This window comes from Lipotes vexillifer, unplaced genomic scaffold (assembly GCF_000442215.2).
Source record: "Lipotes vexillifer unplaced genomic scaffold, Lipotes_vexillifer_v1.1 scaffold164, whole genome shotgun sequence".
Taxonomy (NCBI): Eukaryota; Metazoa; Chordata; class Mammalia; order Artiodactyla; family Lipotidae; genus Lipotes; species Lipotes vexillifer.
The window spans coordinates 4,030,285-4,048,293 of NW_006789313.1; the positions used below are offsets into that span (position 1 = coordinate 4,030,285).

Sequence of the window (18,009 nt, forward strand, 5' to 3'; positions counted from 1 at the left end):
CTGAACCTGTTTCCCCTGCATTGGCAGGCGGATTCCTAACCACTGCACCACCAAGGAAGTCCCCAAATAATTTATATTCCGTTTTATGTAGCGTTTGTACCTGTTTATAGCAAGCATGTAAGTTCCACGAGCGCAGGGATTCTTGTTTGCATCTCTGATTTATCCCCAGCTCAGTATTTGTTGAATTGAATGACAAAGATCTTTCTGAAAAATCTTTTCAGAAATTATTGTAGCTCAGGTGTTGCATGCTCACAGAGGCAGGTTTCAAGTGCAAGGGGAAATGAGTCAAATGATGAGTCAGGTCACTAAGCCAGAATAGCCATCAGCATTTGGAAAGCAGAGTTGACATGGAGAAAATTGCTTGTGCACCAAAGTCACATTGTTATCTCTGTTACTCCCTGGGGTTTACCCATTTCCAATCTAGAGGTATCAAGGATATGGGGCTGGATGCCTCCTCCATGGAAAAGAGGTTTGCCTATAAGTTTTTGAAGAAGACCCTGAAATATGTTGATTCTGCTCAAGAGTTTATTGCCCATTTGGGTAAGTATCATTGTGAAGCATCAGAAAAATGTGTGCTTCTCAGAATACCAAAAGGAATTAGATATTCCTTTTATGAAGCGCGATGCTTTCATACTGTAGCTGTTCATGATTCTTTGAAACATATGGTTTAGGGAAGGACACAGTGGCTGAGATTTCCCACACACACACACACACACACACACACTTAAAAAACATCCGTTTTGTCTTTGGTTTCCCTTCTGGGTTTGATTGAATCATTTGTCATTTTTCACATAACTCATCCTCTTCTAAGTTTTCCATCGTTTTGCTTTATGCCTGTGAGCACATGACTCAACCTCTCTGAAGCTGCCTTCTTATCAGTAGAGAAAAGAGTAGTGAAACCCTAGACAATTCACACAAGAAATAACCAACCCTCACAATTATAAAGTACTTTGTAAAATATTAGATATTTTATAAAATCAAATGGCATTTTCATGACGAAAAGCTGCTCTGTGTCTTTAATGCTGTGACTCTTTTTGTTTGTGTTTTCTTTAGCTCTGGCCAACTTTGTGTCACTTTTGTCTTTGTAGAAACCATTGTCAGCAGTGGGAAAACTGAAAAGTCTCCCCATGACCAGGAGATCAAATTCTTTGCCAAAGTAAGTGACTCTCTGCATTTAACCGGATTACCTTCTTCTTGGGATCTGTACAATTTAGGGTACAAGTTAAGCAGATCCAACAAAGATATCCAAAACTCCAATAATGACTTTGATGAGACGGACGTGTGTTTCTCTCTTGTGGAAAGGTCCTGAGGCAGGTGGGTGGTCCGAGGAGGTAAGCAGCCTGCTGTGCTCTACGCCATCACCCAGGGACTCGGGTTCTTCCTCTCTTGATGCTCTCTTATCTCCTAAGATGTGGTCCCTGACAGTCGTCCAGACTCACCTGTACCACATCTGTGAGAAAGGGGGGAAGGATAGCGGAGGGCAAGCTGTTGTTTTATTAAAGTTCTAAAGTTTAATAAAAGTTGTTTTGTTAAGTGGCTAGAACTTACTCATTTCAGCCTCAGCTAGCTGCAAGGGAGGTGTATAATGCATGCTTTAACTGGGTGACCCCAGGCCCAGCTAAGAAACACGGGGATTTCTACTGCTAAGAGAAAGAAGGGAAGAACGAATTTGGGTGCCAGTGAGCTGTCTCAGCCACATAACCCTACTCAGAGGACTAAATACAAGGGAGACTTTGGGGTAGCCATGCTCTGAGAAGCAGAGACAGGATGGTCAAGTCCAGTAGTGCTGGGCCATGCCTCAAATATTCTGTTGGGTGCCATGCCCAAGAAGCCACATCTGAGTGCAGATGTCCTACAGGACGCCCCTGAAAATGTTGATTCAGGATGTGCATTTCTTTGGACCCTTAGTCAGTGTCCTGCCCTATCCCTTCACATATTTCTAAGGCCTCTGGTTACAGGCATAGAAGAAGAAAAATGTTTTGGAAACTGGGATTCACAGGGTAGCGTTTCCTAGAAATTCCAGGACCGGAGTCTTTTTGGGTTCAGAGTCGTTTTGCTCATTAAGAATGAACTTTTTCAAAGGAACCAGAGGAAGGGCTTTGGCCAGCCTCCTAGAAGTTCATCTCTGGTGGATCTTTCAGGTTCTTCTCCCACTGGTTGACCAGTACTTTACCAATCACCGCCTCTACTTCCTCTCGTCCCCTCTGAAGCCCCTTAGCAGCAGCGGGTATGCCTCTCATAAGGAGAAAGAAATGGTGGCCAGGTGAGTCTACGGAAGAGAAGGTCACAGTGCTCATGTGATTTACGTAAAACCCCAGACTCCTGGGGCTTCGGTGGTGAATCTTTTGGAGAAGTGAACGGTGGCCTGATGATGGGTAGCTCAGAGGTTTTGGTTATCATCTTGGTTTTGAAAGTGACTTTATTCACACTTATCTGTGTATTATTTTGGCAACCAAGAGAGGTACACTGTTTGGGGGTATCAGTAGGGCTTGGGGGAGACTTATATACTCAGGTCAGCTTCTATCCTGAAATAACATTTAGAACAAGGAGAAGGTAATTCTGAAGCTTGGCAAAAGCAAACACACAACGTTGAGAAGAAACGGATTAATACTGTTTTCAGTCTCATTCTTCTCAGGCTTTTTAAGCTTAAATTTTTTTTAAGGAATCAGATCTTACAAGTCCTGGTGTGGATGATCCGAGATTTGAAATCTAGAGTGACATAATTCAATTTAAATTCCTAGCAGGAAACAAACTTTCATCAAAAGCACCAGCTTCCCTTCTTATTCCACTAGGCATGACACGTAGATGCCTCAGCAGAGCTGAGAACAAACCAGGTGCTTCATGATCAGGCTACAAGTGGATACCACTATGCCTCAGGTTCTCTGTATTTGATTTACGAATGACAAGGGATGGATTAGACTTCTAAATGGCAAAGAGTTAAGGACTGCAATAAAGGCAGTCTATCCCTGGCATCCACTGACGGTGAGCAATGTACTTTATATTTTATAAGGGCCCAGCCATTGAATATCACCATCTTTGGGAGGATATTCAACCTTAGGATTTAGCTAACATTCATCAAGCACAGCATGGCTCAGCAGTGAGCTCGATTTTTGATATGCACAAGTTATTGCCCACCTGTGGAAATATCATTGCGAAACACCACAGTGCTTTAAATTCCAAGAACCACCCGTGTGTTATGATCTCCACTTTGCAGATGAGGAAACTGGGCAATTTGGGCAGGTTCACTCCAGTGCCTAAAGTGACCCAGGTAGTAAGTTAGGGCAAGAATGAAAGCATAGCCCTCTCTATCCGGATCGAGTGCCATTTTCTCTACACTGTAATTACTTCTGACATTAATATTTGTTAAGCAGGGAGGAGCGCATGATGTCGAAATGAGATACACTTAGAATCAGTTACTGACCCAAGATTTCCTAGATATTTTCATGACACACCGGTGTTTTTTGTAAGAAGTTAAGGAAATGAAGAGCCAAGTGAGATACTCAGATAAGCCAACAGAGGGCAGGTGTGTCTGTTCTCTTCATCTGTTTTTCTTAGGGTATTAATTCATGGAAATGTAACATTTGTTCAGCCAGGCACCATTTGTCACAGCTGGAATACAAGCTGGAGCTCGCTGATCGGCCTTGCAAATAGCTTTCAGATCCGTCAGTGTGCCCGCCGCCCTCCCATAGAAGTGGCCATATGGGCACTGACCGTGCTCACCTTCCCAGACCCCTTTGGTTCCCAGCCTTCACCCGTACCCCACCTCTTCTGCATCTGATGCAATTTACCAGTGCGTTCCGGAATCTCTCCCCTGGGATCTCTTTAACTTATCACCTTCTAATTCTGAGATGAGAGAGAGGCGCCTGGGGACTCTGGCCCCTCATAACTCTGGGTGAAGGACAGTGCTTCTGCTTGAATCGTGGGTCCCACAGGCAACAAAAAAGGGCCTTTGGAAATTTCAGTCCCCGGCCTTGACATACCTGAGAAAGCATTTCTGAGAGCCAGGGGAACCACGTTTATATTAGGATCAAACAACCCAAGGATCTGCTTTAGTTAGAAAAATGTTATTTTGTATTTATTCAGAGTGGGTTCATTTTGAAGCATTTTGCCAGAAATAACTGAGTTTATCAGCCCCTAATTCTACAGACTAAAAGGGTCATGTGATTAGTCGCTGACTACAGACGAGAAAGCTAAAACACAGAGCGGGATGAGGTCGCTTCACCACGACAGCCCAGCTAGTCCTGGCAGAGCCACAGAAACTCATATTCCTCCAGGACCTCCGCCAACTCCATGAGTTTTCATCCGATACATAACTCTGAAAAAAAAAAAAAACATCCGGGGAAAAGAAGCAGCAGTTCATATTTAATTTCACACTCGCTGGCTGCCAAATTTCTGTTAACTTACTCTGAGCTCTCTTAAGCTCTAGGCCAGTGTTTCCAACTTATTTCCCCTGCAAAAACAAATGACTAACCAGCAGAGACTTTGGCTGCTTCTCTACTTGAGCTGTCCCCTAAAGGTTTTTGCCCTGTGTGGGGCAAGACGCCCATGACTTCTAAGAAGATCTTGGGAAGGACTTCAGCTAGGTCTCACCTTGGCAGCCCAAGGCTTGTACCAGGTGATTTTATTTTACTCCCCCTCCTTCTGTTCCACCAGGTGGGACTGCTTTCTGAAGGGATTGCTAAGTTCTTACCTAGCTGTGCCAATGTCAAGTAATGTCAGCGTTCTGGGGAATATCCTCCCAAGAACTTCAGCAACACGGGTCAAATGATGGCCATAGTGCCTCTAGACAGGGGCCATCAGGAGTGTGTTCAGAAACATCCACGGGCTCTTTGCTAGCTGCACAAAGCCCTCTATTAGACACTGTGGAAAGTAAAACAGTAAGACACAACTGGACTCCTAGGGGTTCCATGGTAGACAGTATGGGTGAAAGCATGGAATAGGGTCAAAAAACACAAAAGCATAGCAGATGAGATGTCCTAGCTTCAAAGACACAGATAGGACAGCAACCCAGTCAGGCCTATAGGCTAATGGAGATGTCAGGGAAAAGCCATCTCTTGAAATGTTTCTGGTTCAACACAGTATTGCCCATACCTGAACCTTTAACTTTCTTCCAATCCCACCATCTTGCGCACCTCCAACTAAGGCCTCACACCCTGTTCCCCCGAGTGAAGGCTACAGAAAGGGCTTGCAGTCCACTGCAGTAATGGAAAAATCATGCTTCCTTCCAGAATCCTCGTTTATCCATGAATGTTCTACAGATGAACCTTTCAACATATAGTACGCTATAGCAAGAGGTGGTTTGCAAGAGGTGGCTCGCAACAGGTGGCTCATTGCAAAACATGGTACTTGCTGCAGAAGGATTGTTTTCTGCCCGCAAGGTACCTCTCGTGATTCTCCAGCAAGACAGTGGGAACCACATGTTGTCCTAGTGTGGTCCAGAGGACTCTTTGAGGGGAACACAGTGCATCTTCCCGGGGTACTGTACTAGGCACTTTGTTTTACTGCACAGGGGCCAAGGGGTGGGGTACAAATGAGTCTTCCTTGAATCTCTGTCCCTTTCTGACTTTCATTCTTTTCTGCTTCAGCCTGTTCTGCAAACTCGCTGCTCTTGTTCGACATAGGATTTCCCTCTTTGGTAAGAGAAGTATTGCTAAAGGCTTCACCCTCTGTAATTATCCTGAACTTTGTGTTTTGCCTTCATCTGTGGCTCCTGCAGACGAGCTGAGCCTTAGGACTAAGGTGTCACCTAAATTTGCCATAGAAAGTTGGTCTGAAGTATGATAAACCCCTCTCTCCCCCTTGAACAGCTCAGATTTTCCACGCCAATGGATGCTTTAAGCCCTGCCTCTAACTTCCATCATCAAGCGATGTGTCAGGCCAGAGATAAATGCTTTGGCCCCGAACGGAGACCTGGCACTTTGTGTGTTGGTGGTTAATAAAGCTGGGCTGTTTATGCTTATTGAGAAGATTGTGTTTAAATGACAGGCTGAATGCTTTGGGGAGTCACAGGTGATATTTTTGATTTTAGGGAACGATTCTACTACAATGGTGAGCTGTCTTCACATCTTAGCTCAGACACTTGACACAAGGTAAGTGTGCCCAGAATTTTCCAGTAGTTTCTCAGGACTCCCTCTCTGACCCTCTCTCCTTGCTTATTGTACTGAAGAGGAGATGTGTCACCATTATGCAGGAGCTGGGGAGAAAAGGGAAGATGGGGAAAAGGCGGATTCCACCGTGACGTTAGCACACTCTGTTTCTCAGCTCACATGATGGAGAGCCACCGTCATGGCAGATACCGAAAGCTGAGCATTTGATCAATTCTTGTCTTCTCTTACTGAGAAGTTCATCTTTCAGAAGATGAAATATGTAACGTGGCAAAGTACCACTTCGTATCTAATTCTCCACGAAAAAAGAAAAAGGAAGAGCTGCCTGATGGGTGGCAATGCCATAAGAATCCTGGGAGAGGGGACCCGTAGCACTCTGAATTCAAAATGGCCAAGGAGGGGATGTGATTACCAGAAGATCAAAGACAAAGATAGATTCGAGCCCATGACCTGAGGGTCTGATGGGGAAGATGGCTGAACAAGAAAGGAAGTCTTCCTTTTCTTTCACATACATACATATATGTGTATGTGTGTGTGTGTCTGTGTATATATATTCTGGTGGTATAAACATAAATTATTTCATGAGATCAAAAAGAGAAACAGTGCAAATAACGGACAGGGAGTTTTCTTTAACACGCTCATTAGGCAGGGGCCTTGTCAGAGTTGAGAGGAGGACACACATCCCCAAACCCAACGCAGAAGAGGGGCACCAGCCTAAAAGAGTGGCCAGATGATGAAAATTCTCTACAAACTAAGAATGTTTTTATTAAAAAAAAGTTAAGGGTAGTTAAAGGGGATTTTCAAGCGTCGGAGAGAAGCAAACATGTTGTGGAGATGTTAAGACAGCACAACATTTTCACGCCCAGGCCAGAGCATCCCAGGGATGCAATTGGGACGAGGAATCTTTATTCCCAAAAGCATGCAAAATGCCTTAAGAGAGAGTCCTCTTTCTTAAACGTACCGACCTGCATTTTTTTTTTTTTTCCGTAGTCATTCCTGAGAAAACCTGAGGAGGATGGTTCATAAATACTTACAGCAAAGCCTCACTGACTTTATTTCCTTGTTTTTATTTTTCTGATGGGCTGGATGGTTATCATGAAAATGCTGTAGATAAAAAGCATCTGTCCTTATAGCAAGTCTGTCATAATCTTGTGAATAAGATGTAGGAATATGGAAAATGATAGATGACTTGTAGGCTTTGTTCCAGTTCTAAGTTTTATAAAATAGTTTTAAGGGAAAGCCCCAGGTACCCATAGCTAATCTCCATTCCCACATGTTTTTTTCGGTGGTGTGATTGAGCTGTCTGTTTTAAAAGGGGCTGGCTCTTCACCACTCCCCTTCTCCAAGCTAGAACATCCCTGAAAAGTGATAGAAATCTAAGCTTCAGCTGATTTAATTCTCTGTTCTCTCTCTCTAAGAGGTCCTACATCACAGGAGAGCTAATATTTCTAACTAGTCCTTATGAAAGTTGCTGAGCCCATGTGGAGCTGCAAGAAAAGCTCCCCTCGCCCTCCTTTTAATTAGATATTTGCAGAAGAATGTAGCCAGCTGCAATACTATATAGATAGCAGGTGACCAATATCAGTTTCTTTCTAAAGTCGTCCTGCCATTTCCTAAGAGTTGAGCAGTCATTCCCTCAAATCAAGCATGCCTTCCAGTTCCATCCGTCCCACACCCCACACCCCCACACCCCGCCCTTTGGGCTTGTGGATCCCAGTTTCTTTTCGGATGCTAATAACCACTGTCTCCATCTCTCCCGACGACGACTCGGTGTCTTCCAGGTGACTGGGGTGTCAAATGTCTGCCCAGGTTGCACTGCAAGTCACCAGTCTCAAGAAGGGGGTTGGCCAAAGATTCAGATTATGCTTCTGGTTTTGAACATTGTTTGCTTTCAGGACAGTCATGAAGTCAGGCTCAGAGCTGGTGAAGGCCGGGTTACGAGCATTCTTTGAAAATGCAGCCGAAGACTTAGAGAAGACTTCAGAAAATCTGAAGCTTGGCAAGTTTACCCATTCCAGAACGCAGATTAAAGGCGTCTCTCAGAATATAAACTACACCACGGTGGCTCTGCTCCCCATCCTGAAGTCCATCTTTGAGCATGTGGCTCAGCATCAGTTCGGGGTGGATTTACTCTGTGAGTCAGCCTGCTGTCCGTCATGGATTCATGTGCATCTGGCCACAGATCAACAGGAAGTGTGTGGCTCATTCCCTTAGGCTGACCTTGAGGACAGAGTAGAGATAACTCTTCCACACTTTTTCCTTCTTAGATTTAAAAATGAAATAGTAGACTCTTGGAGGGGAAGAAATGCCCAAATCTGAGTATATAATATTTCATCTTTTCCCACTGTTTTTCAGGACCAGAATTTTCCACCCACTGGTTTAGCTCTCAGCCATTGTGTTCTCACTTAATTTGAAAAGGTTATCTGAGAAATCCAGCAAGAGATATAGGTTGCTCCCAGACCACCAATTCATTGGATACCAGGAGCAAAGAGGAGCTGCTAACATTTCATTGTCTAAGCCTCCCGAAGAAGACTGTAGTTGGTTGGTTTTCTTTTAGTTTTTGCATTTGGTACCATGTCCAGCCCGCTTATACTGCCACCAAGCTTCAGTTTCACACTTTAAACGGTGGCACATGATTTAATTAGTTTAACCAGTTGTCAGTAGCCAAGGCTGTGTCTTCCACAGCCTTCGACAGGGAAAATCAGTTATTTCCATGGGGTTAGGGGGACAGGTAGGGGAACATTCAAACTCACTATTCTGTGTCACGGACACAACGCACTTCCTTGTTGAAAAATAAAATTAGTTCTCTTTATGTTAAATTGGTTCCAGCCTTATTGTGAGTTCCATACATTAATAGAGGCACGTAGCCTGCCCATTAAGTTCCTAAGCGAAACACGCCCTTCCCTTGGGAAACATGGCAAAATCATGATACAACTGAATTACCTTTTGAGAAACGTCCATCAGAGAACTTGGAACAGGTGGACACGAGGAATTTTGCTCTGTCTCTGCAGAGGTAGGGACATTGTACATATCTCCCTAAGAAAGGAACAAAAAGCTCATTCAAACTTCTTTGATTTCTTGCATTCTTCCTTTCAAAAGAAGGAAATAGTGCTCTGGATAAAATTTGATTACAGTGTCTCCCTCTGTTGGAGGGGGAAAAAAATACCCATATGGAAGGACTCATTGGTCAAATGATTCCTTTCCCTGAGAAGCAATGTGATCTGTATCAGGAGTCCTACAAAGGACTTGGGATGCTCAATGGAGGGTGTTTTTCCGTTGGTGTTTCCTCTCCCAATTCAGCAACTGGCATTTGAGTAGAGAGGGGCTATATTTGTTAAAAAGAGAGAAAGAGAGCTCTTTGGCTCTTAGGTGATGCCACCATGTGTTTTCTGTTTGCAGACCCTTTCTGTATGCAGGAGGTGGGCCACTGGGATTGATGAACAGGAATGACAGCTCTTGTTTGGTCTTTTCAGTGGGTGACGTGCAGATTTCATGCTACCATATACTGTGCAGCCTCTACTCCCTTGGGACAGGAAAGAACATCTATGTTGAAAGGTAATTAGCGAACAAAAGAGGCTAACACATTCAGGCTGAATGTGTTACTTAAGTCTTTAAACATTTAACAATAGCATCTTTTCAATCCAGCAAAAGCGAAATGCTCACTGAAATGGCTTGGTGATTTTGAGCCTAGGGTATGAAATGTTTACGGCAGTATAAAATGTGTTAATGAGGCTTCTGAGATGTATGACTTCCCTGGCGATAGCTGGAGAATGTATGTGGCTGGAGGAGCAATATAGCCAAGCTAAATCATGTGCTGGTGGCCAAAAAAATGTCGAAGAAGTGTCTCTTTTTTCATAATCACAGTTTCCAAATAGCCTCCAGAGTTCCTGTGGTTAAAGCTTGCTGAGAAGCTCAAGGGACGTGAGGCAGTTGCTTTAGGGTTTAATGAGTTTCTGTGTGATACAGCCCTGGACCTTTACCATTCTCAGCTGTCACATTAGCTATAGTTTTAGACAAGTCCACACTTTGGACGCATAAATGCTATTCAGTGGTCTTGAGTCTGAACAGGCAGATTTGCTGAGGTGCTTAGGTTCCTGCTCTACTCACTACTCTGCCTGGAGCGATGGAGGCCTTCGGTGACTGCCTGCTTCTCACCATCAAATGCCGTGTGTTGTGTGGTTCTGTTTAAATCCACGGGGAAGATCAGGAAGACAAACGCAGTGGTAGCCAAACCCTAGACTTAGTCTTATCCTCGGAAGACGTTTTCTCCCTTTTCTGCCTTTTCAGTCAACGATACTGAAGAAATTGGATCTGTGCTTAAAATTATTTAATCTAAACATCCCCTTGGTATCCATGCTCCATGGGCCTCCTCAGTTAATGATACCTTTACAAACAAACCAACGGTAAATCCCTATTTCACATCGAAACTTACATAAATTCTAATTGCAATTTCTCAGTAAAGCAAAGACAAGACTTGGGCTCCTTCAAGAACTCAAGAACTGATGACTTGAAATCATGTGCTAATAACCAAACAATGTTGAAGGAATGTCTATGTCTTCATAATTACTGCTTTTAAGAAGCTTCTAGAGTTCAAGAAATCAACTGGAGAATTAATGACTAATTTATTTTGTTTATGATTTTAATTCCTTAGAGTTATGTAGCTTTCCTTATTGTTTTACATGAAATATAGATAAATAGTTGTATCCTTTAATAGGAACTGGGCAGACAAAAGTCATAACCATATTTTATACCAAATCAACAAGAAAATTAATAAAACTTTTTCTGTTTAATACAGAATTTCACTTAGGGAAGGTGTCTTTACTTTCATTAAGCATTTGTGAATATTTTCTCAATATCTTTTCTTATTCTGTCATTTTCTATGTGCGTATATACATACATCTATATGTGCATGTGTTTCTTTACACCATTTTTTGAAAAGCTTATGCATTATTCTCTTTTTAAAAAAGAAAAAAAAATTCAAAGAAAGGTCAACTCTGAAATGTCAGACCAGAAAAATATTCGTCTTCATATGACTTTTTATATTTTATTCATATACTCACAGCACTGTGAATATTGGTGCCTGTGTTTTATACTCCACACAGGTAGAAAGCCAGGCTTGAAGAAGCCCCTAGATCAAATATGCCCCCATTGTCTCTCCATTAGTTAATGAAGCAACTAAGGAAATAAAGATTTAAAATCCTCGAGTTGTGACGCTGCCACCATTAATGACTTTTATTTGTTTATTTTCTCTCGTATTGTGAAAGTAAGACGTACTTGTTCAAAAAAGACATCAAACAGTACAGACATATGTAAAGTTAAAAGTCTGCTGTTTTCTTCACCCCAGACCACCCCACCTAGTAACAGTTTGGTGTATACCATTCCAGGTGTTTTCTACATGTGTAAGTTTTTACACATGTTGGATCATAATATTGCTTTGCAACTTTGTCTTGTTGGGTGAAGCTAAAAACTGAATTTATCATACAACTCATATTTTTAATTTATCATTTAGATAAAGTCACCAATTCTCTGCTTTAAAAAAGATTAGCAAGTTTAGTACATTTACATTTCTAGCTACTTTCTATCCTTTCTACCTTTCCTTTTTTTGCTATGTAATTCCTTATAACATGTACATTTTATTTTGGAATATTCTAGAACTAATGTTCCTTGAGTTGTTTACCTTGGTTTGTATTTAAACGATTCAGTGTGTAGCCAATCCTTTTGAACTGTGACTTTCCCATTCCAAAACTCTTATTTTGATTTATCTCTTGGTTGGCCAGATTCATCATATGTAGTTGCTTCTGTAAGAGCCCTACTCTTGAGTCTTTGCATATTTTGGACTATCATCCTTTGACTTTATATGTGAACAGTTTCCGTGGTATAAAATCCTTGGGTCATAATTCTCCTTCCTCGGAAGTGTATAGCCTCTGCTTCTTTGTGTTCTGACAGTGTGTGTTCCTTGGATCCGGTGATTTGTTCCCCATACACGTGACTTTGCCGTGGGAGGGGAGAAGCTGCTGCTCGCTGGGTTCTTTCTTTGCTCTTGAAGCTCATTCACTTCACTACTACCGTGTCCCAGGGTTGTCCTTTCTGTATCAGCCCCTACACTTCTCAGAACTTAATATGCCCCCTCCGTCTTCAGAATCAGGTCCTCGTTTATTTAATGAGTCTTTCATTTTATTATATTGTTGTTGGGTTTTTTGTCTTAGCCGTTGTTCAAAGAGCGAAATTATGTGTATTTATTGGCTTTTTCCTTAACCTCCCACATCTCTCATTTTCTCTTCAGTAACTTTTAGCTAATTGTTCTTTCCCGAAACTATCTCCGTGTTAATATCTCTTCTTATATTCTGTGAGGGTAGAGAGAAGTTTTCTGTTTTTTTCCTGGATAATTCTTCCTCTGAACTCTATTTCTCATCTATTTCTTGGTCATTAGGTACATTTCTAGTTCTCAAGAAGGAAAAGGAGTGCATGTATGATGCACGTACGCGTGTGCGTGTATGTGTGTTCAGTGGAGGAGGGAGGACAGGGCTGAAACTTCGGGCAGCTTCAAAACCTAGAAGCTGACTGAGAACTAACTCTTTCTCACTGTATCAGCAGTGCCTTTAGCCCTAGAAGTCATCCACCCTTATCCTTTGGTGTCCTTCCTCAACCAAAGTAAACAGCTGGTGCAGATAAGAGGTTGGTGAAATTCTTGGTGCATCCTATAGAACAGGCCTTTTGCTTAGTGATTTAATGTATGTTTCTTCTCTACTTTAGAGGAGTTGAGGCGGCAGCTACAAAACAGGTTACTTCCCACTCTTTCACTCTGCGTCACCTCCACTGGTTCTCCAGGCTAGGCGTCCAGGTCATAGTTATGGCAGATGGCATGCACACTCCTTCCTACTCTGGTCCTGCCTGCCACTCTGCAGGATGGAACCTGAGTCCCACACACGCCCAACAGGTCTCCCAGGGCCTGCTCACACCCTTAAGTCTCGTTGTTTCAAGCAAGACTCCTTTCCTGGGCTCCTCAAAATCCCTATATTTACTTCCAATGATCTCTACACTCTGCTCTAGGTCTTGAAAGAATGTTTCAGTTTCAGCATCTTCACTTGATTTGGTCCATACTTTGCAGTGTGAAGTTATCACACATTTTCTAACTTCAGCATAGATCTAAATTTCTTCCCAAATTTTTCCCCAGCTCTTGTGGGTTTTAGGGAGGAAAGTATTGGCTTGGCCAAAAAGTTCGTTCTGGCTTTTCTGTAAGATGTTACGGAAAAACCCAAATGAACTCTTTGGCCAACCCAATATAACGAAACCCACCATTTCTCTACCACCTTTTACTGAAGTTTCTTTGGCTAATGAATGTCTGTAGGGTTGCAAAGGAACCACTCAATATAGCTGGAGTGCATTGTGGATAGAAGAGATTCAGACACCTCAGTGATAGGGTTGACTGTGAGAAGGAAAAAGTCATTGAAACAGAGTAGAGACCTCTTTCGGGATATTTTCTAATTGAGGCAATACTGAGATGGTCACTGACAAGCAAAGTTTTCAGATACAAAGTTTCAGGGTAGGGAAAAGGCTTTCGCATATTTAAACATGGAGAATACTTAAACATTCTTTAATCTGGATATACTTTGATTAATTGATAGAGCATTTGATGGGGATGCATCAAGAAAACTAAGTTTTGTAATTAACTGCATTAAGCATTGACTCTCCATTTTATTTCAAATTAAAACTTTATTTTTGCCTTCACACTTTAGAAATGTTTATATCTTCCTTCCTGCTTTGCCCCCTTTGACCAGTTTTGTTCTGATCAAACATGGCTTTCCCTAAACCACTGAGATTACTAGTATTTCTATCTAGAACCTTGCTCTGCCTCCACTTTCTGCCCCTGTGCTACGTGTTGCTTCCTCTCCTTAGCATCCTCTGGAATTTACATGAAGGAACTTCCAAAATTGCAAAGCACCAGACACGTGCAGGCATAATTATGATTACCATGATCACTTTGTCTCTGCCTGTGTCCCGGATGATAGACAGTTGAGAAGCAAGGTCCCAGTCCATGGAAATAAAACTGAGAGGTCAACTTAGGAAGTAACAAGAACTGAAATACAAATTGAACCAAAGTGAAAAGCAGGAAGGGAGGGATAAATTAGGAATTTGGGATTAACAGATACACACTACTATATATAACATAGATAAACAACAAAGACGTACTGTAGAGCACAGGGAACTATATTCAATATCTTGTAATAACCTATAGTGGAAACAAATCTGAAAAAGAATAGATACACACACACACACACACACACACCATATCACTTTGCCTCACACCTGATACATTGTAAATCAACTGCAACCAAAAAATAAATAAATTGAACCGTCTTCAGTCTGTCAGCATTGACCAAGTACTATTATATGAAAAATACTGTTCTAGGCAATAAGAACTAAGGCAGGGGGTGGGTGGGTAGGGGGAGAGTGAGTTTCTCTATCCACTGATAAACTTCCAGTAGATCCTTCAGTTGCCATGGAACTGTTTCTGTAGCCCTTGCTCTGCTTGGTCTATTATACCCACACTGCCCCCTGGGGGGACACTAATGATCAGAGAAGCATTTTAACAGCAGGCCTTTGCCAGGCTCAGTCCCCCTTGGACCTGGAGACCAAGGTCATTCACTCTGGTATTTCACAGCCAGGCACGTTAATTGACAGACTTCTGGGCTTTACTTTTACAGAACTTCTAACAGCGAGGCCAGGAGAACCGTTGTTTCTCCCTCACAACTGATTAGCATCACTGTGTGCCCCAGACTAGAAAATGCCAGTGTGGTGGGCTTGCAGAGACTCAGTTTGTCAGTCATTAATATTATACTTGGCCCTCTCCTTTGAGTCAGGGAATCCGCAGAGCACTAGAGAAATGTCTTTTGCTCCAAGGATTGCCTTTTATCAGATGAACTTCCTATAAGTCCACTTTCAGGAGATCACAACTTTTCATTTTGGTGAGAGAAAGAGAAAGGAAGGAATCATGGGTTTAGTACCAAGACAACCCAGGACCAGCTGTTTCCAAGGTTCCCCTCCCTGGGCCAAGTAAAATTTGCTCTCAGATTTGATATTACCCTGGTCATCCCTGATTTTCACCCAGATTTTGTTTCCTTACTCAAAGCTCTCTCTATGGTATTTCTTTCCTTTCGTAACTCAACTCTTTATTTCCTTTTCCTCCTCAAAAGGCAAGACTAATGAGAGGAAATGGGGTATCTCTCCTGAGTGGCTGGCCCCTGGGGTTGGTTAAAATGGAGAGACTGTTGACTGAAAAAACAGCCCCTGTGTGTCCTCATGTTGGATGCGTCCAGGCCCTCACTCTGCTCAGCTGTCCCTGAGGGTGTTGGCCTCTTCTCGTGCCTCTCCACCACCACGGTGAGCGTAGCAAAGAAGGGAGGGGATGGGGGAAGAAGACGTGAAGAGAAGGGGAGGTGGGAGAACAGGCCTGGCCAGGGCCTGCTCAGAGGTGAATCAGCTTTGCAAAGCTTCCCGGAGAGGAGGCCTGGTCTCTGCGGTCTCCACAGCCCCACTGCCTCCCCTGCTTTCTCCCTCCACCACTGATGCAGCCTCCAGATGGAGCCGGGAGGCACACACAGGGCCCAGGGGGGCTGCTGCTCTGTCTCCAGAGCAGACCTGGATGGGGCGCGTTAACAGTCAGACCTTCCACGGAAGGACAAGGCTGTGCTGTTAGCTGAGAGCTGCTTGTCCGGTTGAGGGCATTCTTGCTTGCTAGAGGCTAATTTGAAAGTTATCTGCTCAAATAAGCTGTCAGCGGGTCCCCTAAAAGCTGAGCCCAAAAAGAAGATCCAAGATAAGGAGTAAAACCATATATATTAATTGTCTTTGAAAGTAATGAAAAGATCTCATTTTTCCTAAGTTTGCTGACTTGGCTAAGATTGTGTGGGAATTCCAAGGGATACACAGCTTTCTACCGATTCACTCACCCACCCTCTCCCTCCTTCCTCTCTCTGGTCCAGTAGATTCCTCTGGCATCTCAAGCAGAACAGTTCTGTGTACCCCCAGGCTAGCCCCCTGCAGATTCTGATTCTACCCCAGATAGTCCTGTCAAGTCAGTTTTTCAGGACCAGTTAAGATCACATTTTTAATCCAGCTCAACTGTGTATCTTCCTGTGTGCTATAATGAAGTTGCAGGTTGATTTTAATCCTTGTAATTAGACCATAAAGACGTGTTATTTTGTCATACTGCATCAGGGTTCTCTGTTTCCTTCCCGCATTCATTTCACCACCTGGAAGCCAAAGGCCAAGGTTAGGACTACCCCGCTCACCCCTCAGTAAACAGTGACTCCCCTAGCCATCGCCCTGCCTTGCCCCATAGTAAATGCTTGTTATCCCATCCAGAGACCCTGCAGCTTTGACCTTCTGGCTTCTTGGTGCTGCTGGAGTTGTTGGCTGTTGTCATAGTGAAGGGCAGTTAATGCGGTCTTGGGTTTGGGTTTTGGTGGGAGCTGAAGGGAACCCTGAGAACTGAGTGCCTTCCTGTTTCCACAGAATTGCAGTAGTAGGTTGTTTGCTCTTGGCTCCAAGTGTGCCCTCTCTAGCTGGCGGTTTTCTCCATGATGGTTCTGTAACATCCCCCAAGATGCAGCCTGACACCCTCCACTCCCGAAGCTTCTGCGACTGGGCTTCATATACACAGTATCCACGCTCAGTCTGAGTTGGTCAGTCGCAGAGGAAGGCAGCAACCCTGTAAGCCTGAACCCTGTAAGCCCTTCCAACTCTTCATTATCGACCTACTGTCTGCATTTTCCACTAGCTATCTTTGTATCACAGTCTAACAAAGGACTCACATTATTGGTTTATTTGAAGAAATTTTTCCCGTTGTTTGGGAACTGACATCACTTGTGTAACTCACGAGGCGGGCATGTAGTCTGTCTGTGATTGAATGCCAGTGAGTGGCAGAGAAAAGATATTGATGGGTGCAAACCAGATGGCTCTGGTCTCCCATTCATCAGAAAGCAACAGATGTCAGCCCCCACATGGGGCCCTTCTAGCCAGCACTGTCGCTGTGTCATCTCACTAGCAGAAAGGACCTGCGGGGTTAGAAAGTACAACTCCAAGGCTAAGCCCAGGTCTGCGAGGGGGATACACTATTTCAGTACTAGCTGTGCTTTGACCTGCAAGCAGCACAACGCCTCTCAGCCGGAGAACGACTAGGTTGGCCAAAGAGTTCGTTCGGGTTTTTGGCCAATCCAAATACAAATCTGAACTAGGAATCCCAGGCATTTTGTTTTTGACTGATTGCTTGTTTCACAGAAGGACTTAAAACCCAGAGCTTAATACATGGTGGACACACAAATGTTTGTGGAAGAAAAGAGAAGTAATAGGTGTCAGAGCTCTTTCATCTAAATCAAGCGATGTGTTTTAGGACCTGTCGTTTCTCTCGCAAAGCAGGCTTTTTTGAGTTTTGTGTCTTATTGGTGCTTTGGGCCCATTATCTACTGTTCCCACTGGTGGACACAAGCTCCAGTCACAGGGAACAGACACAGAGAAATTACACAGAAGATTTCAAAACATTCTGGGAACCAGGAAGATCCGATTCAATTTGGATGCCAGCAAAACTTGCTCTCAGAGATGCTGGGAGAGAAGAACAAAGCTACACAGTGTATTATATCACCTTAGCTGCTTAAGAACTAGGTACCAGGGAGTGAGACCATTGTAAACCATTGGTTAGCGTCCAGAGAAAGGTGAGGGAGGGGGAAGAGGATGCAACCTTGCTGAGCCTGGGGCCCAGGCTGTCCAGGGGAGCCATCTATGGGGAAGTGGCCCACCAATGCATGGGGCCAGCATGGGGGTGCCACCACTTCTAAATGGACTTCTTTGTTTCCAGGCAACGTCCTGCCCTCGGAGAATGCCTGGCCTCACTGGCAGGTGGCATACC

General features: G+C 43.6%; 1 protein-coding gene across 1 annotated transcript in view; it reads left to right on the forward strand.

The window, feature by feature from the left end:
* The window catches only part of RYR3 (ryanodine receptor 3), a 394,047-nt gene that overhangs the window by 300,354 nt on the left and 75,684 nt on the right, over positions 1–18,009 (forward strand). The window contains exons 60-67 of the mRNA XM_007462557.1: positions 425–540; positions 1,089–1,156; positions 2,142–2,263; positions 5,586–5,635; positions 6,029–6,089; positions 8,000–8,238; positions 9,578–9,659; positions 17,959–18,009. Of these exons, the coding sequence (XP_007462619.1) occupies positions 425–540; positions 1,089–1,156; positions 2,142–2,263; positions 5,586–5,635; positions 6,029–6,089; positions 8,000–8,238; positions 9,578–9,659; positions 17,959–18,009 (789 nt within the window). The remainder of the gene's footprint in view (positions 1–424; positions 541–1,088; positions 1,157–2,141; positions 2,264–5,585; positions 5,636–6,028; positions 6,090–7,999; positions 8,239–9,577; positions 9,660–17,958) is intronic.